This window comes from Temnothorax americanus, unplaced genomic scaffold, assembly GCF_048541705.1.
Source record: "Temnothorax americanus isolate GAGA-0224 unplaced genomic scaffold, ASM4854170v1 Scaffold16, whole genome shotgun sequence".
NCBI lineage: Eukaryota > Metazoa > Arthropoda > Insecta > Hymenoptera > Formicidae > Temnothorax > Temnothorax americanus.
The window spans coordinates 265,317-287,577 of NW_027509297.1; the positions used below are offsets into that span (position 1 = coordinate 265,317).

The window sequence follows — 22,261 nt, forward strand, 5'->3', positions numbered from 1 at the left end:
CCCCATACCCCATATCGCCATATAACCGGTATCCTCCGCAAAAAGGATGGTGTGGATCTATTCTAGATTGCGATGAGAGGAAGTTGAGATAAAGCGCCACGAAGCGAATGAAAATTCCTTTGTTCGACCATTTATTTGTTCAGAACTTATTGACAACAGCAGTATTTGGATGATTTTCTGCGTCTAAAGCGCCTCGATTGTTCGCAACTGCGAAGGATCACAAACTAATTATCTCGCGGAAAATGGCCATGCAGCCGGCGGACAGGCAGCCGGCCATCGGCACGGTGATCAGCCACGCGAACGCGATATTGCGAAACAGCTTCCACGACACCCCCTCGCCGCCACGCGAGGCCCATCCTACACACACCACCGATCCCACTTTACAGTGCGTTGTTGAGATGGGTAGACCAATCTTACTTGCTAACAGGACCGTCACCGCGGCACCCACCTGCAATCGAAAGTTTCATGTCGGTTTCAACGAGATAAGTAATACATGATTCAATGAGTGGAGAGAAAGACTCAATGTCTATGAAATCAAACAAGAAATGACTTTGTCATATTCTCTGAATATATGTAGAGAGGAGAAAGAGATAAAGAAGAGAATGGAATATTATTTATTCCTTTAGGCCTACAATGTTCATTGCATTGGACAGCAAATCAGGGATCGCAACTTATACTTCAAGAAAAGAAAAAAAAATTAAAAAATTTCACGAGATGTTGCGTGCAGTGGACATCAATTCTTATTGGTCATGAAAATCGTGTCATAAATTTATTTTTGTACTCAGATATACGATATAATATTTTTCTACGCGATAAAAATCGGAAACCGAAAAGATTAACTCCGTTTTACGCAGAATTCCCCGAAAATCAGTTCTCTAAGGGCCGCGCGTTTACCTCTATGGTGAATCCGGTCGTGGGAGTGATGCGGGCCAGATCCTGGCCCAAGGTCCGTATAACCCTGCGTCCCCACACCCACAATCCCGTGGAGATACCTAGGCCGCCGTACAGCAGTATGAGTATGGGTGTTTCGGCCTCCTGCCGAGCCGAACCCTCCGCGTATACCGCCCAGAGCGCGATCAGCGGCCCGATCGCGTTACTGACGTCGTTGCCGCCGTGCGCGAAGCTGCCGAACGTCGCGGTGAGCACTTGCAGAAAGGCGAACAGCCTCGATACTTCCGGCTGCTCATCGTCGTCTACTATCCCGTCCATCTGCGCGTTCTCTGCGTCCGCCTGAGCGACCATCAGCAACGGGCTCTCGCTGGTGTTACCGCGCAACTTCGGCGCCAGATCGGCCTTCGCGTTACCATTGCTGGTGTCGCAGGGAGCCTCCGAGATCACCGACAACGCCGTTGTCTCGTTATTCTCTTGGCAGGAGCCAAAGTGCGCCGCCGTCGTTGCCGCTGCTTTCTCGTCGCTGCCGTTCGATGATAATAGTATTCTCGCCCTCTGTCGTGGCACCACGAACACGTATACGTACAACGCAGTGAATTTTCCCGCCAGCAGCGCGATTATCAAGCTACTCCACCACGGCAACTTGTCCATCTTTAATACTGACATATTAAAAAAACACATTTTGAATAAGAAGAAAAATTCAAGATGATGAGGAGTATTGCGCAAAGTATATCATTTCCCGCAATATATTTTTCTTTTCGCTCTCTTGAAAATATATGATTTCAAATTTTGGGATAAAAAAAATGACATATATACTTTATTTTTCTAAAATACTTACGTTTAGGTCCATCAAGCGCAATTGACATAATATTGATAGCAACGGTCAGACCGTATGCTACGGGGAGAATATAGAGACCTTGTTCAAATGGCTTGTTAGACTGGAGCACGGATTTTCTCAGAACCCAAAAGATACTGGCAGATACAATCCCGCTGAGTATAGGACTGGCAAACCAGGACGCCGCTATGTTACCGAGAGCTATCCATTTTACCTGCGACATCAATACGGCTTTAAGTTAGATTACTACATTCATGGGCTATGCTACGTAACGCAATCGCAACGCGTCGTGGTGCTACTAACCCCGGCGGTACCCCGGCACACGAGCGAAAATCCAACTGTAGCACCAACAATGGAATGCGTACCGGAAATTGGAAGTCGTAACGCGGTAGCCACCAATAGCCAGATACCGGACCCAGCTAGACTGGATAACGCCCCTATCATCAACTCCTTCTCGTGGCCCTCGTACAACGAGACGTCCAGTATACCCTTTCGCATTGTGTCGGAGACCTGCAGCGGAGGGATAAATCGCCAAGTGAGAACAATTTGCAGAGGTCTAACTTATTACTATCGGTCGCTCTATAAAATCTGTGTGCGAATCTTGCTTTCAGAAATAAGCAAGCGAGATTAAAAAGCACACACAAGTTTTGAGAAATATAAACTATATAATATATATATATATATATCCTTCGGTTTATAATATTTTTTATTCATTTATGAAATGAATAAGAAAGTTTGACAACGGGCGTTGTCTCGATACCTGCCTTGTATCCTATCAGAACGGCACCGGCGATCTCGAAGACGGTCGCCAGGGCACAGGCTTGGAATATCGTGAGCACCCCGGCGCCGACGCTCGTCCCAAAGCTATTGGCGACATCGTTGGCGCCGATGCCGAACGCTAGGACGAACGCCACTATAAAGCCGACCACTACTATCCAGATCAAGCTCTCATCGTACGGTATACTCATTGTTCTCGTTTCTAACTTAAATCTATTCTGCTTGAGCTTTCGATGCAATGTGTTTGTTGCGTGTATGTTGCTTCTATGCGATTATCCTCCTACTACACGTGTGCATCCGTCAGAAAATTGATAGGCATAAAAGTTATCATCTTCTCTCTTTTTCCTAAACGCTTCCATAACAAATAACGTCAATCGACTTCTAAGGACCTCGTGGCAAGGAAGAGTCTTTTCTGATACAGAACGTTATATCAATACTGCGTGTAAACGTTTATCCATCAGAATATATCCTTTCTATATGTATACTTGGATGAATGTAATATATATTTCATATATAATTCTTTTATAATATAATAATGTATCTATATCTTTTCATCGTAGCCCTAATACGCGATCAATTCTTCGGTAGTTTTGTACATGTAGCAGAGGTAGTGTTTTGGCGCAGCACCTGATTTATCTAACATCGTGATTTCATCGCACATTCGTACGTCAACGATGCACAACTGTGTGTCGAGCTAATATACTCGGAGAAACAAGGAAGGTTACTGGTGGCTGACTATATTCTTTCAACGATCGTCGCGTTGTTCCTCGGATCGAGATTGTGACGGGCGATCTTCGTGTCCTCTTGACGCTCCTTTATCAGCGCTTTCCTCGCGTGGAAACACGCCGGTCGCTGTATTCCCCGCATCTGCAAATCGTACAAAACGATGTCTCATCGACTGTATCTGGCGCGACGTATCGTAGACAATATATAATTTCTATTACAACATTACAATCATAGGTTTTTCGTGACTGCCACTCAAAATATATGTTTTAAATCTGAAATCTGACAGTCACAAAATTTAACACTTTTGGTAATAAAAAAAGAATGTGTTCCTTTTCTTTTTTTATCGCTAATTTTTCTCTCTTATCAGTCTTTCCGAAAAGGAATAAGACAAATTTCCCAGGGACAAAACTTCAAACAAGAATGTATCTCGTGTAAAATATTAAAAAACTGCAAATTCCGTATCTTAATTTAATAGATGACTATTAAAAAAACCCAAATATACAAAATACAAAAATAGATCATTATTTTGCATATCGTTATCTTGGAATAAAATTGGAAAAAAATCTTACAAAAATTACAAAAAAAAAAGGATAAAAATTACAAAAAGAATTATTTAATTAATTCGAAATTTAGTATTCGATAATGAGAACGTCTGAATTAATTAAACGAGCAGGCTTTCAACACGAGTTACGACATTTTTCCTCCCAAATTGAGACACACGAACGAGCTGGCGGTGCCGGCTGAATGCAGCATTGCATGCACCCCCCGAGCATTATTCGATCGTTATACTCCAACCATTTCAATTTCTCCCCCCCTCTCCCTCCCGCCGCCAAGAGATTCTAACGAAGCTGTTCTCGCGTTATCCCTCAATTTTACGTCGCTTTCCCTTCTGGTGCTATTCAGAATTCTCACCCCCCGAGAGACCGTCTTATCACGTTCCACGAGACAGCGAGACGAGACGAAAAATGATCGAAGCCGTCCAATTGGAGCCCCGGTAACTTTCAACGCGACCCCTGAGTCATCCACCGCAATTCGATCTTCAAACTATATAGCGACGCGGAAACTGGACATCGCTCGTTGTCACGAGCCCCCGAAATACGCGCAAAACAAAATTCTCGTGTCTTCTCAATCCCGGCGAGGCTGCCCTAAAAATCCCCCGGGACGACGAAATTCCATCGAACGCGCGAAAATCTCAACCTCCGTGACGCCTCCGTTAAACAGCCCGACAGATCCGCGGAGTCGATTTTCGACCAGCGTGCGAACGGGACGAATGCCGTATAGCTGATGTCGCCGAGAATCAAATTCTCGCCTTCGATTTCTTTCAGACGTCCCGTCGGAGACGGTCGAGCCGATTGCCGCGCGCCGCGCGCCGCGCCGGGCCGGTCGAAACTCGCATCCGCTAATCCCGCTTCCTTCGGAGAAAAGGACACGACGACCGAGGTTCGCGGCCGCGCTCGGCGTGGTGACTTCGAGGCGTCTGGGCGTAATGTCGAGGAGGCTGAATGCTGAATTACCACGCTCCGAATCATTTTTCGTGCTGACCAGCGCGCGTCGTCGTCGTGTCCCTCGGCACGTTGCTGGCGAGACGTCGACGGTCACGCGGTCTCATCCGGCAGGTATAATATGGATACACTCGCTCGGCGTTTCGAGGGAGGAATACACTCGCGTTCGAGGAGGACCAGCGGGCCAGCGGGATCCGGCAGCAGCAGCACTGCCAGCACTCGGAGCCACCGCGCGAGACGACTCGGGACGACGACGATGAGGTCACAACGGCGTTCTTGAAACTTTTGGCGGCCGCACGCCGCACCACGCTTCTCCTCTCGATCGGAGCGATCCCGCGATGCCGCTCGGCGCTCGCAGCTCCGCGTGGGGGTGAGATATTGATCCGTCACAATTTGCCCGCGAAACGCGTGCCGCACGTATGTAGGGGGATGATGATGCAACCCAATGACGATCAATGGACGATGATCCACGAGTACGGCGAGTACGGCCCGGTCCCCGGTCGAATCCCATTGGACCTCTTTCGTTCACCCTCTTCCTCATCTTCGCGGATTTGCGCTGATTTGCAGGACGCTCACTGCGAGGGCCAAGTCGAGGTGCATTAATCGTTTCGCGGTGCGTCGAGGTATCGATTTCGGAGTTGGAGGAAGCTCGAAAAGATGTTGATTTGAAACTCGATGCAAAAGCACATTTAATTTAAAAATAAATAAATAAATAAATAAAAAAAAAAAAAAACGGAAATACAATGTAATAAGAATGAGGCTTCGGAAAGTGTGAATTTGGTCAATTTTTCTTTAAAAATTCGCGGACGGAAGGATGTTCGATCACCCTCATTGAGCCTTCTTCCAAATCTAGCTATAATAAAATTTATCGCAAAAATATTTCTATAAGTAAATGCGACTTCAACAATTTCAGTATTTTTCGCATTAAAAAAATTATAATAACCGACAGAACTGCATTTTCTTAATTTCTCTTCTTTCTTGAATGTCCATTTAGAAATTAAAGAAAACTGGCTCTTCTATAAATATACTAAATGCTTATCGATTTACAAATATTGTAAATTTTGTAGACATACTCGTTTTATGTGTCATATGAATTTATTGCACTCACTACGCTGTTCTACGCTTTTTCGCGTTTTTTTTTCTCGCTCAACTCGTAGACCTTGACGGAGCGTATTAACGTCATTATTACCATTATTATTATTACCGCTTGATCATCGTTTAAATTATCACGCGTACCATCTAAATAAATTGATAACGTACACTTATATAAGAGATATTAATGAGTGACGGATGAACGCGATAACAATCGATGATGAAATATATAAATTTCTTTCCAATTATGTATGCCGTACATTTTCCAACGATGACTATTTTCGCGTCTGTCCGCAATCTATTCAATATCCCAAGCAATATCCTTCATGTAACGAGTTAGGAATTATTTAGGGGCATGTGCATTACAATAATTAAACAATAATAATGTTATATTCTATCAATACGCGGCACGTGGCTATTCCTGCGAGATATTTTTCCACATTATCAATTCGAGTCGGCTTATTGTTATTTATTTACTCTTGCGGTTCGTTATTATTCATTACTAGGAAGTGGTCGTTTGGGAAATCAGACGGACGTTGCAACGCAACGGAGTACAGAACGTCGCTGCATACTTATTGCTGTTTCGAACAAAAGCAAATATAATTTATTTAATATCTGTTCATCTTACACGTATGTACAGACCAGCTCTCTTCTCCGCGTTATATAAAGAACGGATAATCTTTGTTACATTGCTATATTAATCATTGCGCTACGCTTTACGACGCCTCCCATGCCTCTCTCTCCTCGCGTTCTTTCACAACTTCATCGACGTACGGCTTAAGGTAATGTACGTCCTACAAAAACATTCTTTCGTAAACTGAGGAAATTCTAGATCAATTATATTATTACTAGAATCACATGTCGTTCAATCAACGACAATTGATGTTCACTGACCTCTTCGTACTTAGTCCATTCCTCCTCGGGTAGGATTCTCTTGTTGGCGTCCAACTGTATGGCTCTCACCATGCGGAAGTTGCGTTGATCCTTGATTTCCTGAGGCAGGCGCCTCAGCGCTTCGGTCACGTCGGCATCTTCGATGAGCAAATCATCCCTCCACAAACCTGGGTAGAAAAATTAAATTTCTTACAATACAATTATAGTTCTGAATGTACAGTATCTACAATTTCTGCATAATCGGTATAATCCGTGAACAAATTGTCATACTCCTTAGCGTTAATTTCTCCATAAAAATGCACACATCCACAAGTGATATCGAAACACTACTAATCAAGTTCTCGTCATCAAATTTAGCTAATGTACAAAATTGATACATAAAAAAAGGCAGTTACAGTACAACTGTAGGCACTACTATTTCAAACATAACATAAATGCTTGTCTCCAATAGTCCAATAGTCCTCTGCACCAGGAAATCAAATATATCGACACAACGATGTTAGGTTAGGTCGGGAATTTTACTCAGTTTTTGCGCGATACAAATCAACGACGTAAAAAATGTCATTTTTTCATTACCGTATTGATTAAATCTGCTGATATTGTAGCACCATTTCTTGAAGCCGACGGCTGAAACAAATAAATGCGTTATGTAAGAATCATTTCACTTGGCGATCGATCGCGTGAAGAAACAAAAACGAGATTTTTATTAAAAGAGACAAGGGAATGAAATTGGCTATTTACTGATCAACTGATTCATTTGCCTGCTCATTTTTAGTGACGCTTTCTACGGAGGAAATCGCGAGAGAAAATACGACGGACTTCACGACGAGCAGAAATGTGCAGAAACGCACCGAAATTAAATGGCGGCGTGCGTGACTGTCACCACTCACCACGACGCGCGACCCTCGAAGATATACGGCCCTGGCAATTCAAAAGAGCAAAAAAATAGCATAATTATAAATAATAAATATAATACTATCCAAAAAATAGTATTTCACATTTTTCAATTATAGAATTGATTACGTTATATAATTATAAAGTTAACTGAAAAATATTTGTAGAATAATAACATGCGATATATATATGTATATATAAAGGGTGTATGTGTAGTACCTGTGCCTGGGTTGAAATAAAATATTATTGTATAGTCTATCCCTTACAGATATTTAATACTGTAAGTGATTATTTGGCTAGTGATTAATTACTTATTTTGAGTATTAAAAGTACTGTTTTTAATGATTTTAATACTCAAAATAAGTAATTAATTACTAGCCAAATAATCACAGTATTAAATTTCTATAAGGAATTTTCATATCTATTAATCTTACAATTTAGATAATTGCATGTATGTGTATAAATATTTTACGCTTGTATATTAGATAACATATGTATTTTGATATATGTGTTTAAAAACTTCTCGATATAACATTTAGAATATCATCGTCTTTTAAATTATTATTTGTTGCCATTACAATTAAAGCGATATAAAAATTATTGTAATTACCAAAGATAAAGAACAATCCGGGAAAACAATTTTTTTTTTATATATGCAATAAAAAAATACGTATAAGAAAAAGTCTTTAATAAATGTTTTCAAAATGTCAAAGTGTTTTTATGAATTAATTTGATTTGTCAAACGATACAAAAAATATAAATACTTTTTCCAGTTGTTAAATAATTTGGAATAAAAAGATTAAAAACTAAATATCTATATATTTCGTTGTCCCTGATTTAATCTTCTTTCCCTATATATTAAACAATAAAAAAAATTTAATCTAATCTAAATCTATATCTTACATCTATTTGATATATGTTCCCGTTGATCAAATTCGTGCGTTCCAAGAACCATCAAGAAAGGCGCGGCCTCCGAATTGTGCCATATATCGGGGTGATGACTGGAAAAACTTGTGGCTTTCCATATATCTGATATTTCGTGAATCGTCGTGAGCTGCTCCGGTGGTCCGGTTGCTGCGACAGGACCTCGATAAGCGCCGAGATTGGCTCGGGTGCAAGTGAAATATTAATTTCTCTTCCAAGAATCTCTTCCTCATGTGATGAGCAGCGCATGTGAGGATTCGTGTCCTTGGACGAACTATTTGTCGGAGGCGATCAATAAATGCGTGCTCAACTTGTTATCGTTGCTGTCGACGACATTCGGTCTAACCTTTAATTTCGGCGACATCGTCGTCCTCGATGACGAGACGTCGTTGAAGCTCCGCGAATTCTTTCACGAGCTGGTAGCATTGCTCTCGTTCGACGATTTTCAGCTGCAGCTGCTCAAAGTCTTCCTGCTGACCCTCGTGGGCAGCGTGACGTTGATATTCGTTGCCTGGCACGTTTATGGCTCCAGAATTACGGAGCAATTCATGAAGACAGGTAAGATCGCGCGAACGAAGCGCATTTTCGTTTTGCGCGCAATAGCGTAAAAATGAATATAATATCTGCACCTTTATCTTATCTCAATATTACACTTGAGAAATATATAAATTGATAAAGGTATAATAATGTAAAAGTTAATGGTGATTACTTTTAAAAAAATGGATTAATAAGTTTTAAATATTTTATTTTTTTAGGCGCTTCTGAAGATTGTAATTCATTGACTGAGTAATATACTAGATACTTGACTGGCTGGACAGCAATCTAACAAATATAAAATATGGCTGATAAAATCAAGTCTTTCTTTCAAAAGAAAAAAACAAGCGCAAAATTTATGAAAGCGGGAAAAGGATACAAGTAATTGCGATAATAATATAAATTGTCGATATAGATTTAGCGACGATGTCGATCGACAGATTAATTAATGATAATTATACTATTTTGAAATTAACTTTTATATATAGATTGACTGAGTCCACCAGTACTATATGTACTCCAACGGAGTCTAAAGGACCAATTAAGAGAGCGGAACCTACAGAGGAAGCTAAGACAGCGGGCCAAGCTGCTTTAGCAAGATTGGAAGCAAAGAAAACTGACAAACCAAGATTTAATACGTGCGTAACATTTAAAATTATTTTTACTTACTATGCATGTTTATATATATATACGAGATGTCAGGTAATAAGCAGATCACTTCTTGTGGGCAGATAGAGCGGATTGAACTGTACCAAAAAGTCCTTTATTGTTTTAGTTTCTTAATGATTAATTTCTTATTAATTATTTAGAAACTTACAAAACGGTAAAGGATTTTTTTATTCAGTTCAATCTGCTCTACTTGTCCAAGCGGTCCACTTATTTATTATCTGATATTTTGTATATTATTATTAGCAATATCATTAGAGTTTTTGGCCGGTATTCATATACCGTTCTTATTTCAGGGGACCATCTAGTTTGGAGCGCTAAAAAATAACGATTTATATATATATATTTTTCAAATAAACGGTTAGTGCTATCAACTTCATGTTTGTACATATTTTATTTATACTTTATAGAATATCCATGAATTTTTATGTACAAAAAGAATATAAAATTGTCGAGATATCTACACGGGCAGTAGATGTCTTCACATTGATTTTGTCGAATCGTCCACTGCCCGTGTAGATAATTTTATATTATTTTTGTATATGTATCAAAACACATGGATATTGTATAAAATATAAATGAAATATATGTACGAAACATGAAGTTGATAGCACTAACTGTTAGAAAAAAATGTATGAAAATTGTTTTTCAGCGCTCTAACCAGGTGGTTCCCTTGAGACGTTAATATGACTCCGTGATTGATTTATGACATCTTAAGATTGTACTTAAGGCCTAGATTGTTTTAAATATAAGAACCGACTACGTATACCATCCTTTGTCCTGTCAATCTGATTAATATCGTGACTATTTACAGATCGTATGCTGCTATTCAAGCACGTGTTAAGCGTGAACTGGAATTGGAAAGAAAAGCACAGCAGAGTTTACAACAGACGGAAGATACGACGTTGAAAGAGAAGAAAGATAAAGTTGTAGATCCATCTATTTTTGCAGTCACCGATGTGTTCTTCCGTTGCCCGTATTTATCCGATGAGATACTGTTGCGGGATGAGTGGAAAAAGAAAATAAGAGAATTTCTATATGAGCAGTTAATGGGCGAGGAAGCAGGATTAACAGCATGTCTAATTATTCAAAGCTGCAATTTTGGAAAAGAAAAAATTGAAGGCTGTGTAGAAACACTTGGCAAATATTTGGACAATATTATTAACAATCCTGACGTCGAGAAGTATTGGAAAATCAGAATGTGTAACAGAATATTCCAAGTAATACTGCATTTTTAATTATTTGTTTAAAATAGTTTCAATCAATGTTAAAGTGGCTTATATACATTATTATTTCAGGAAAAAGTTTTGCCCGTTGAAGGAGCACTAGATTTTTTAAAAGCAGCTGGTTTTGAACAGAAAAAATTGCTGCACAACGAGAACGAAGAAGATTTCTTAGTGTGGAGTCCTGATAATTGTAACATTGAAAATCTCACGATGTTGGACGAAGCATTAAGGTCTGCTGAGCCCATTCCTCTTGAGTTGGACAGGAATTTACAAGTATTGATGCCTAGTCAAGCTCGTGTGAGAAATGAATTGCCACCTAGCTTCTTCACAATAACTCCGGAAGAAATAAAAAAGGAACAACAGTTGCGGTAAGTTTATAACGCAATATATTTGATGGTAGGATTTTTCGGAATATCTAGATAATGTAATTAAATGGAAGCGTTGATTATTATTAGGACGGAAGCTGTAGAAAGAAACCAAATGTTAAGAACAAAGGCTATGAGGGAGAAGGAGGAGCAGCGTGTACTTAGGAGATATAAATTCGCCGTACTTCGCATTAAATTTCCAGACGGAATAATATTGCAAGGTACTTTCTCGGTACACGAGAAGTTCCAGAATGTTACTGAATTTGTTACTGAAAATTTAGTCGATGATAAAGTGTCCTTTTTGCTGATAACACCGGATGGGATTAAGCTAGTAGAAGAATGCCATGCAAAGACACTTTTAGAATTACGATTAATTCCTACAGCTATATTGGAGTTCTCTTGGAATGTATCTGATAAAGAAATTATGCCTAAGAGATATTTGAAAGAAGATGTTCTTTGTTTTATACATCCAGTTTGAAAATAATATATTCTGGTACAGATAATATGATATATAATTCAAAACATTTTTTTTTTTAAATACTTTATTGACACTTTTAGCATCATTGTTATAATTTTCTGGTCATTCCAGTGTTTTTGGAGAATTTTTTTCTGATATATTGCGCCCATTTATCATATTACTATATACGTCAAAACCCCAATCGTGTAAGAAAAGTGAAGTATGCTGATTTAATTTTTAATGAATAAATTTATTATTGAAGTATCTACACTTATTGAATTATCTATAACATAAATAAATGTAAAGAAAATTTATTTACCATGTAATTTTACTGTATGTTTCAATTTTATTGATATAATATACATATGTAAATAAGCATTAATATCTGTCTAATCCTATACATATCTTGCGATATATGTTTTTTTGCGATTATATTTATTTAAAATAATCCTGCTGTATATATATATTTAATTAGGGGACATATAGTATTAGTATAAATAGCGAATGTACATTGGTTCATGTATGGAGCAAATATAATTATGCATGCATATTGGCATATCAGGAATAGGATTTTACATTCAACTTTTGTAATCGTTATATTTATTTTTTATCGCATCCATATCCCATTCGCATTTTGGCATGTTATTGCGCCTTCAGATTTGTACGCGACACTGCACCAAGTACGAAGAGTTGCCTGCTCTCAGGGAAACCGGTTATTCATTATGAAGCGTAGACAGTTCTGTGTCTCTCAGTAATTACCTAAAACCAGTTTGGGCATCACTTACACCGCCCTTAATAGTATCTTTTTTTATAGGTGTGTATAGTATATGTGTGTTTGGAATGATGATTTCTCTCTCATAACGGTACCGTGACAAAGTGTTGCGTACAAACGGTAATGTGCGTACGCTTCGATTTGTAGAGAGAAATCTCCTTATGTACCATAAGCGAGCCTGTATATACATATATAGCAAATAATCTTATCTGGAAAATACTTAAGATGTATTACAAAAACAATTCAATAAGTAGACGCTTTAATAACGGTGTATCCTACGTTATAGATTTTCGATTTACAATCAGTTGGTCGGTTCACGCGCGATTTCACGAAATTTTATTCGCATATCGCGTGCAATATCAGCCGGCACTCCCAAATGCGTGTGTAAAACGCAATATACGTACCGGCTGTCGCGGCTGTACCGTATTGTTGTATGTCATACGCTTTTTCAGGCACATTGTTCGAACCGAACCACTCTGGTGTTTCCTGTTGCGTGCCAGAGGATAGGGCTTTACGCTGCATTTAGGCGCGTGCGACTCGGCACGAGGAATTTTTATCTTTCACGCGCATATGTGGTACGCGAGGAAATCGAGACACATTTTGGAAAGAGATAAAACTATTGTGGAAAAAGATAAACCGATTGATTGTATTGCTAATGGATTTTACTTTTTAGGATCTGAACGAATATATTTTTCTGTATTATCGAGAATTTCTGGACTTTTTTCTTCCTTTCTCGCTCTACAGTTTGATTATATTTTGATTGATATTCGCATATTTGTTACGTATAACATCTCAAGTATCAAAATACTTTTTATTCAATCAGATATTCAGTTATGAGAAGAAAAATTTTTTGCAGGATAGACCAGCAAACTGAATATCATTATTGTTTCTTCTTTTTGTAAACTGTTATATTTCCATTTTAAAACTTATTGTTAATAATATATGCATATACGATTATTAATAATTTATATTATAGTTTACAATTTCTAAAAATATAATAAAATCTACACTAATAATTTGAAACATTTGTATAAATATATGATCGTCCATACCTCTATTATAATATTTCTATACGGGCCGATTTATTTCACGTCTCCGGTTAACTTGATCCTCCGATTAAACTCGTACTTCATCTCTTTCTAACTGTCTCTTTTAGAAAGAGACGAAAAGTGAGTTTAATCGAAGGATCAAGTTAATCACAGACGGGGAAATCGGTCCTAAACTAAACGAAATTTTAAGAATCGCAATTCCTAGAATTTCAAGATTGAAGATTTCAAGTAATCATTTAAATTCACAAAAAATTGCTAAAAAGATTAGAAGAATATAATAAGAGATTGTACTACCTAAAGTTCTAAGAATTTTTCAAATTTTTTAAGATTTTTCTATATTTTAAAAATTATAATTTAAAAAATTAAAAATTTTGAATTACGGAAATCAAGTATACCGAAAATTGAAAAGGTATGTGGAGAATATAATAATCTAAAGTTACATTATATATCTAAAATTCCAAGAATTTTAAGAATCACAACTTTGAAAGATCGGCATTTGATATAATATGCTTTTTATCCATATGTTGGTCTTCTTTTTTAGATTTAATAGTTCTGGAAATAGTTCTCCGTATCATTAATTACTTTTTCTTCGTTCTCTGAATCAAGTTCTCTAGATTTCTTCGCATGTTTCTTTCTCTTTTTCGTCTCTGTTTCAGAAACACTAGCTAAATGCTCTACTCTTTCAGATTTAATACATCCGAAAGTGATGTTCTCTGTATTAATTAATTTTTCTTTGTTCTCTGAATCAAATTCTCTAGATTTCTTTGCACGTTTCTTTCTCTTCTTCGCCTCTGTTTCAGTAATGCTATCTAATGGAATGGAATTTTCTCTCTTCACAGCTTTACGTGACTGTGCAGCTTCATCCAAAATTGTATCACTATTAAGTAGTAACTTGGACGTTTTCTTACTTTTCTTATGTTTTTTAGAGCTATTATTATCAACTTCGGTAAAGATCGTAGAAACGTAATGGCATAATTTCAATGATTGCGTTTTAGTTTAAAGGTAATGCAAAATTATGATGCAACCACTTCTCGCGCGATCGACGTACGCATTTGATTATGCCACGCGGTTATTTGCGGTAAATCAGCAGTTTAGCGCAGCCCGTAATGACAGGATCGTGATGTATTAGCGATTTTCAGCATCCGTTCGACCGCGCGCACCTATAATAGCCGCGTCGTGTTAGAATGCATGTACATGCATGGCCGCGGGATCCATTCGCAAATGCTCTCGCGTGTGCATAAGCACGAGCGCGAGCGCGCGCTTATTCGTAATTCTCGCATACCTATCGCGAATCGTCGCTCTTTTGCAATTCGCTTAACGACCCCGGCACACCTGTTGCAGAAACAGGTAGCAATGATCGCGCGCGCGCGCGCGTCGTGCCAGTTTCTTTTCTCCGCACTAGGGAGAAGTGATATCGGAATATCTGTCAGAAAGGTTGACGTTCCGAGCTGCCGATGGAACCATTAAGTCCGCGCTATTTTACACAAGTTTCTTGCGCAAAAGTTCATAAAATAAAATTGCACGATAGTTACGCTTATTTACATTCTTAAAGCTTAGGATTTACATTTTTTCAGGAGGAAGAGGGATGCATAAAGAGGGGAGAAAACAATCTCTTTTCAGCTCTGTCGAAATGTGAAAATAACGCGACCTAATATGAAATAAAAATTAATTAAAATCAAGGATTCGAAATCTCTTTGATGTATAACGGAATAATTTGGACCCCGCGTTTACGCGCGTCGACGCGTTAAGACGCGCGGATTGCGGAATGACAAGATCCGAAGGGAGACGATAACTGGTTTACGCCACGCAAAGGGAGCCCGACGGACGAGATAGGACGATGCCGCGCAAAGGCGGCGGGCGGCGGCGCAAGGCGCAATTGCGATCGGGGCGATGAGGTAAAAAAGGGAAGAGCCGCGCGCGGGGAGAGCATCATCGGAAGCGAACGGCGCCCGAGGTTATTGCCGGAGCGAGAAGGACGGGCGGAATGAGTTCGAACGATAAGTGCTACACGCCCATTCCCGCTTAGAATCTAGTCTACCGGAAATTTGCAGTTACCTTGCATTCCACGCAGGGTCGAACGCCCCGGGGGAGGGAGACGCCTAGCTCCGATCCCCACGCGGGGATCGTTAATTGCTCGTGGCTGAAACGGGATTTCCAATTTCTGCATTCGTCGCGCGGGGATGACTTTCATCCGCCGGATGAAAAAATAGATTTAACGGCGGAAAGTGTTGTCGGGCGGTATATACTTACGTTATTATATCAATGAAAGCGCGCGCGCGCGCGCGCCTAAAGTTCCGCGAGGTTGAGACACGAAGGTGACAACGGCGTTGTCTTCGTTTGAATTTATTTCGCGAGATTTGATTTTTCGTTACGTCGACATTGGTACGTCATGTTATCCGCATTGCGGTAATATTTTTGTTATGAAAATCAAATACTTTGTAATTGTTAATGTTTTTCTAAATTAAAACGCTTTTTATTTATATGTTAAAGATATTTTCGATTAATTGTACTACTTATTATTCACAGAATCGATAAAGAATATATACATGTATATTTGCGAAGTGCTTTTTGTTTTAGATTTAATATTAGAGAACTTGCGCATTTATTTATATGAATTAATATTCTCATATTTGTTATTAGAAAGTTATCTGACCTTTCACCGAAACACAACGTGCGGTCAATAGTAATTATAAACTTGTTCGACAAGTAAAGTTCAAAAATTTAAATTTATTTTATTTACTCGCTTAAACCTTAAACGCGAGGGATCTGAAGTAGGGCTGGCGATTTGCTTCGAAGAGTCAAAATTATACAATTATTTATTAATCTAATATAATAGTACCGCGATAGGCATACGATTTATCGTTAGCTTTTTCCCAGGTGCATCAGACCCTACCGCGATAGGCATACATCTATAAAATGATATGACAAAATCCGAATAAAATTTCTAATGTAATTATGTCGCAAATATATTTTTCGAAGCTTCGAAGCTGTCGAAGAGTAACAGCCCTGAAGTTGCGCGCGAGTAACATCTGACCGGCTGACAGGTCGCGACGACAATAATCGCATTCGGTATCGTTCGGTGTCAATTGCACCTTTGTGCCGGGACAATGAGGAATCGCAGCGCGGCTCCCTTATCGTCGCGATTCCTTCATGCCTGGCGATAACGCGCGCGAGGGCGCACCTGACAAGGCGCTGCCGACCAATGCGAGCGCGCGCCGCGCGCTCGCCGGCGGCCATCTTGCGCGGCCTCGCTTTCGCGTCGGAGTCGCGTGGCTCGCCACGGTCTTCTCAGTGACTCAGTGCACGCCGACTATCGCGGCCGACTGGGTGTTCGGGGATGGATGATTTTCACCGCGGTCGAGTCTCCCGTTTGTCAAAATTGAAAGAGAAACAAAAAGCGAGAGAAAAGAGACCGGGCCGAAATTCGAGAGTTGATCGAACACAGCGATGACGCTCGACGTGCGTTGTCGGGATTTTTGACCGAGCGCGTTTATTCGCTGTCGGCGATTGGTGTGCGACGTCAGTCAGTGACACTATTCTCGTTTATATTTCGCGCGTCGCCAGGATCACGGCGTTGCGCTCGTCGATCGCGCGACGTTTTTTTTTTTCGACTTGTGTGCGCGAACGCGCGCACAACGCGTTCCCGCATCGACGATCGACGTTTCCGAATTAATCCTGGATTACATCGGCGAAACGGTACTGCGATTGTGGTCCGACCAGTTTGGTCGAGCGCGACAATCAACCGCGCTCTCTGCCCAACGGCGATTGTCGATGCCGACGTGAGCTCCGGTGACGAGGGCTGCTTCTTCGAACCTCGCGACAGAAACGTCCGCGGATGCGGCAGAGGTAAGTGCGATACGTCTTGTTTCAACGTAATATAAAACATACATCGAATCATGGAAAATTTCGCACACACGGGATGCAGTTTGAGAAATTGCCTAACCTAACCGCGTGAACTTTGCATTGTATCGATTGTATTCCCGTTTGAATCTCGAAGTATTTCCCAGACCAGGCGTTGCGTTCAAAATCGAGACGTAAGACATCTTTAAGGCCCACTTCGGCAAACTTAATCGTTGATTAGTAGTCCATTGGAAATGACCAATCGCGCATTTGTCAATCTGCTTAAATGAGCAAATGCGATTGGTTATTTCCAATGGATTAATCAACCATTTGAGCTTGGTCAAAATGGCTTTATTCATAGTATTCATAATAGTATTCATAGTCGGTTCTTATTTAAGACCGTCTTAAGTACAATCTGAAGATGTCATTTTAACCAATCACAAAGCCGTATTAGCATCTTAAGATATTACTTAAGACGGTCTTGAAATAAGATCTGATTATGAATACCGGCCTAAGACATCTTTAAGACGTCTTATGTCCCCGATTTTGCATGCGTGCTGTCTGGATTCGCACGCAAGGAAAACACCGATTTACATTCCTCGAATAAGATATATTTAGTTAAAAGTGATTTCATCCTTCTACTTCTGTGTTCAGTCTTTCTATCTAATTATTTATTAGTATAGATGAGCGGCAAGGAAAGTCATTGACCCACATAAATGCGATGGCCACAACACGCGGGATATGTGTCGTTGCGCTTGCATAACAATAAGCGGCGTTAATAAGGACACGACCGCGTAAACACGCGGGGGGACCACCTGCGCGCGCGTAAATGATAGGAATTTAAATTGCGCGATCCCATCGCGATAAGCGACCTTGATTATGTGGTGCGGCAATGGCATCCTTGCCGGGCAGAAAGCGTGTCGCGTAAACGGCATATTAATCGCGTCGTGCATTCGGCGTATAGGAGATCCTAAGCTTAGCCTTGCACTTTCGCCAGGATTAGCGTTTATTTGCCGAGTTTAACGAACGTCTCGCTTCGATTTGCGAGACTGTCGGAAGAAAGGGTTATTAGAGTGTGTACGCGTGTATGTCGAGCCTGAAATCGAAAAGTATACGCTTGTCGAATTTAGGAGGAACTGACAATTTATTTATTTATGTTGGAAAATTATTTTATATAACGTAGATGTTAATCTGCGTTGATGAAAAAACCGTTTTGATGTTTCAATCGCGCAGAGAGTTTATTCAGTTGATTATTATAGGATATATAATATTTGGAATGTTTCATTACTTATCTTTAATGTTCTTCTTTACATAATCTAGAAAGTTTAAGCGTTTAAGCTTTAAGCTTCAATCTTCCAGCTTTAAGATTGTCGCAGATAGTAACGCGATCATAACCGGTTTATTATGCGGAACTTCGTTAGTCCGCGATCTACGCAATTGGTGCCATAATTGTTTTATTCGACTGCGGCGGTGTAATCGTAATTTAAAAAGCAGATATTGATCATCTGCTTAATTGCAAACGACAAGTAGAAGCAGAAAGTCAACTCTCGATATCGTCCAATGTCTAAAAATATAACGATAATCTGGATAATGCGGTCTTTTTTCACCTTATTTCATTTTATGATACTTCATACAGTGTGCACAACTTGATATATCAATAGTAAGATAAGCGAGCTTGGAAACGTGCGATTAAAAACGCATTCTAAGCGCTAACGAGAAGGCAGATACGATATTGCGAATAACAGTACTTTATTTCTGTGGTACGAAACGGAGCCGCGTCTCGCCAATCGATTTCTTTTTTTGCGGCATAAGCCTCTCTTCAGTTTGTCGGTTCATTGTTATCCGGTAAATTTTGCCGATAATTTGCCCACACGTCATTGTTTCTTCTCAAGGTTTAGCGTGTTCCACTATGTACTTTTGTTCGCATTCTGAATGCGAAAGCGAACCGGAGTTTACTTCGCATATAGACACAATGACTGTTTCTTAAATCAGGCAAATTACCTGCTCTGTTTAGTTATGTGGTTTTGTTCAATTTTATTTTATTTTAATGCCAGGTATATTCCAGACAAGTCAGTACACGCGATTTATCTTGTCAAAATTTTTCGTTGCAATTATTGCGAGAGTAAAAATCGAATTTTATTTTTTTCATTGTTTTTTTATATATTTATTTTATTCACGATATATATAAATGTTTTGATTGATAGGCACTTCCACTATTCGCATAAGCACAATATATTTCTTATCGTCTCTCCTACTTTCCTTATATTTCGCGATGTATAGGTATCGCAAAAGCGATATTTCCAACAATATATAGGAAGTTTGACTTCCGATCGAATCACCACGAAAGTTTATTATTGCGAAAGTTCTTGAAAAATATTGATTTACGTTTTATATACATTCTTTCATGAAACAATGGAAAAATTTTGACCATATATTGAGTCGTATCAATTGCGAGTATAGATAATTCAATTTTAAGCGACATTATTGTTACTTTTTCACTCTATCTATTGTTTATTGTAAAAATATCGCTGTATAGTACTATTTCTACGTCTATTTTCTTTGCTCCTTTGTCTCTTGCTTTCTTTTGAAACACAGTTTAGGATAATTAATCGCATTTTAAAGAATGCATGCCAGATTTTGGAATGGTATAGAGTTTGACAGAGATTGAATTTGTTTTTTTAATTTATCATGACGTCGCACTTTATGTGCATTGCAATATTTCATTGAATCGTAATAAATGACGAAAAAACTCGTTATTTTTTATTTTGCTTGCTGTCGCAGTGTAAAAATATGATCTTTCTATTTGCTGGACGGCCAGAGAGAAAGAATTATTAGGTCTTAATGCGATCGCTGCCACCTACCGTTCTTCATCTTTCACTCCTCGTTCTTTAATGCGAGATTGTATTGAGCAGAAATTTTACGAGGACGTCGTAACATCGCGATCGGAGCGTTTCAGGGCAGGGAATAAATGGAGTCGTTTCGCTGCATCGGCGGTGCCAGACATCTCCTTCATTAAAATCTAATTAAATCAAGCGAACGTGCGTGTGTGGCGCGCCTTTGTCGCTCTTATCGCGGTTCGATGTTTACCGTTAGACGCCGATAAGCTCGGCGATGCCTCCAATCATTTTACGCGAGGCAAGCAATTATGCTCGATTATTGACTCGATTATTGATAATTACGAGGAAGTCACAAGCGAGATTAGATAGAGTGTTATGATTTAAATTTATTACTTAAGTTTTTTTTATCTTAAATAAATACTTCACATTTAACCATTTTTATACAACTAAACGCACGATAAGTTTAAAAAAACGCATTAATTAAATCCTGGTAAGATTAATTCGGTTTTAATTAAGTATCTCTGAAAGATTAAAATTAATTTATTCGTTAGTGATGATAAGTGAAATTTGGAGTCAGATGCATATGACTATAGCGTGGCGCATGTATAAATAGACGCGTGTGTCGAAATATTCGCGCAGCATCCTTTCCGTTCGCTACAGCGGAGTCTGACTCATGCCGGACATTTTTTTAAAGCGAAGAATTTGTGTACTGGGCGCTCCATTCTGTACCTATCCTGTGTTTGCACAGAGATGCCGACGTTCCGCGGTCCTGTTGCCGCGTCGCAAAACGCCCACCCACGCATTGCCTCAGGCAGTAGGTATATATACATGGGATGTCACATGATAGTACATTGATCGTCGAGCATGATTCTTGAGAGTGAAGCTGCCGGCTTACGAGATGCGCGACTTTAAAAATTGAACCGCTCGTTAACGCGTCGATTTTCTTCAGCGCAATCTCGCAAAAGCGAGAGACTTTACATGGGACAAAGCGAAATTACTTAAATTGAGAGAAACATACGCGATGTGTCTTTCCTCTCTTTTGTGACTTTATTATCCACGTTTTTTTTTACGGTACTTGCCGAGATATCGCGAAGTTCTTTTGTTACGCATTTACTTTGTTTCGCGTTTGCACAGTGGCACATAACCAGAAACTTCAAAAGATTCTTCGTTAACAAAGCCCCTGTGTCTTACTCATCTTATTATAGAGAAAGACTCCTTTTGCGGTTCCAACACACGGCGAAGACATACATCGACTTCTTAGTCGTGATAGCGACGAAAGAGAGTGAGAGAAATCCATTCATTTCTTCGTGTAAGTTCCCACTGAATGCACACTCAAGCGCTTCTTGATTCTGTTGTTTCGTCGGGAAGCGCGCCTGTACTGTGCACACAGTGTGTGCGTTTAATATATAAATATAATATAAATATTCTGCGATTTAAATTAATGGTGCGTTATGCACGGTAGAGATTTAAATGTTAACCAGATTGGAAAAAATAGTAAGAAATAATTAAATTATTAATGGTAATAAAATAAAATAAAAACATAAATTGAAATATATATCTATATAATGATTTTTTAAACAAAATGACAGAATAATTTGTATAGCGAATATAAATTCCCCCTAATTCCATAAGTTATACCGTCTTTCAAATTATGTTAGCGTGGCTGAATAAATAATATAACATACATAATGTAAAGCTATTTTATATGACATTCAATCACGCTTTAACCTTTATCGCTGTACCGCGAAATCGTACGATAGAATGGAAAAAAATATAATCATGCCCGGAGGAACCGACTTTTAATCATCTTCGCTGCGTGATGGGCATGCGAAATGTCAACGATGAAAATCGATGGTGCATTTGTTCGGACGGGAATTCATAAATAATTTATTTGCGATTGCTCGATCGATGTGAACGGCAGAAAACCGAGCGATGAACATACACACATAAGTAACATGAATACATTGCAATTATGAGAAC

The 22,261-nt window shown here is 39.3% G+C and overlaps 4 protein-coding genes across 5 annotated transcripts in view; 2 read left to right on the plus strand and 2 right to left on the minus strand.

Annotated features, from left to right (window-relative positions):
• Nucleotides 1-114: 114 nt before the first annotated feature.
• Napi-iii (Na[+]-dependent inorganic phosphate cotransporter type III) lies at nucleotides 115-5,434 on the minus strand. 2 transcript variants are annotated; one of them, XM_077402858.1, is made up of 6 exons: nucleotides 4,772-5,434; nucleotides 2,491-3,370; nucleotides 2,030-2,236; nucleotides 1,730-1,940; nucleotides 895-1,550; nucleotides 115-448 (listed from the first exon to the last, which is right to left on the minus strand). In XM_077402858.1, exons 2-6 carry the CDS (start codon nucleotides 2,692-2,694, stop codon nucleotides 218-220), a joined length of 1,509 nt encoding a protein of 502 aa, XP_077258984.1. In that variant the 5' UTR covers nucleotides 2,695-3,370; nucleotides 4,772-5,434; the 3' UTR covers nucleotides 115-217. The 2 variants fall into 2 exon arrangements, with proteins under 2 accessions (XP_077258984.1, XP_077258983.1); XM_077402857.1 differs by having other exon boundaries at nucleotides 4,744-5,434.
• A 970-nt stretch (nucleotides 5,435-6,404) lies between these two features.
• LOC143895604 (cytochrome b-c1 complex subunit 7) lies at nucleotides 6,405-7,617 on the minus strand. Its single transcript, XM_077402864.1, has 4 exons — nucleotides 7,459-7,617; nucleotides 7,294-7,344; nucleotides 6,718-6,884; nucleotides 6,405-6,617 (listed from the first exon to the last, which is right to left on the minus strand). The coding sequence occupies exons 1-4, from the start codon at nucleotides 7,484-7,486 to the stop codon at nucleotides 6,540-6,542; spliced, it is 324 nt and encodes a 107-aa protein (XP_077258990.1). The 5' UTR covers nucleotides 7,487-7,617; the 3' UTR covers nucleotides 6,405-6,539.
• Nucleotides 7,618-8,952: 1,335 nt separating this feature from the next.
• Nucleotides 8,953-12,165, plus strand: Gint3 (GDI interacting protein 3). The gene is made up of 6 exons (XM_077402859.1): nucleotides 8,953-9,093; nucleotides 9,291-9,450; nucleotides 9,558-9,707; nucleotides 10,550-10,955; nucleotides 11,034-11,329; nucleotides 11,417-12,165. Exons 2-6 carry the CDS (start codon nucleotides 9,374-9,376, stop codon nucleotides 11,802-11,804), a joined length of 1,317 nt encoding a protein of 438 aa, XP_077258985.1. The 5' UTR covers nucleotides 8,953-9,093; nucleotides 9,291-9,373; the 3' UTR covers nucleotides 11,805-12,165.
• A 4,749-nt stretch (nucleotides 12,166-16,914) lies between these two features.
• Nucleotides 16,915-22,261, plus strand: part of Ec (ubiquitin specific peptidase echinus) — a 69,162-nt gene continuing 63,815 nt past the window's right edge. The window contains exon 1 of the mRNA XM_077402714.1: nucleotides 16,915-17,450. The gene's annotated coding sequence lies outside the window, so the exon portion shown is untranslated. The remainder of the gene's footprint in view (nucleotides 17,451-22,261) is intronic.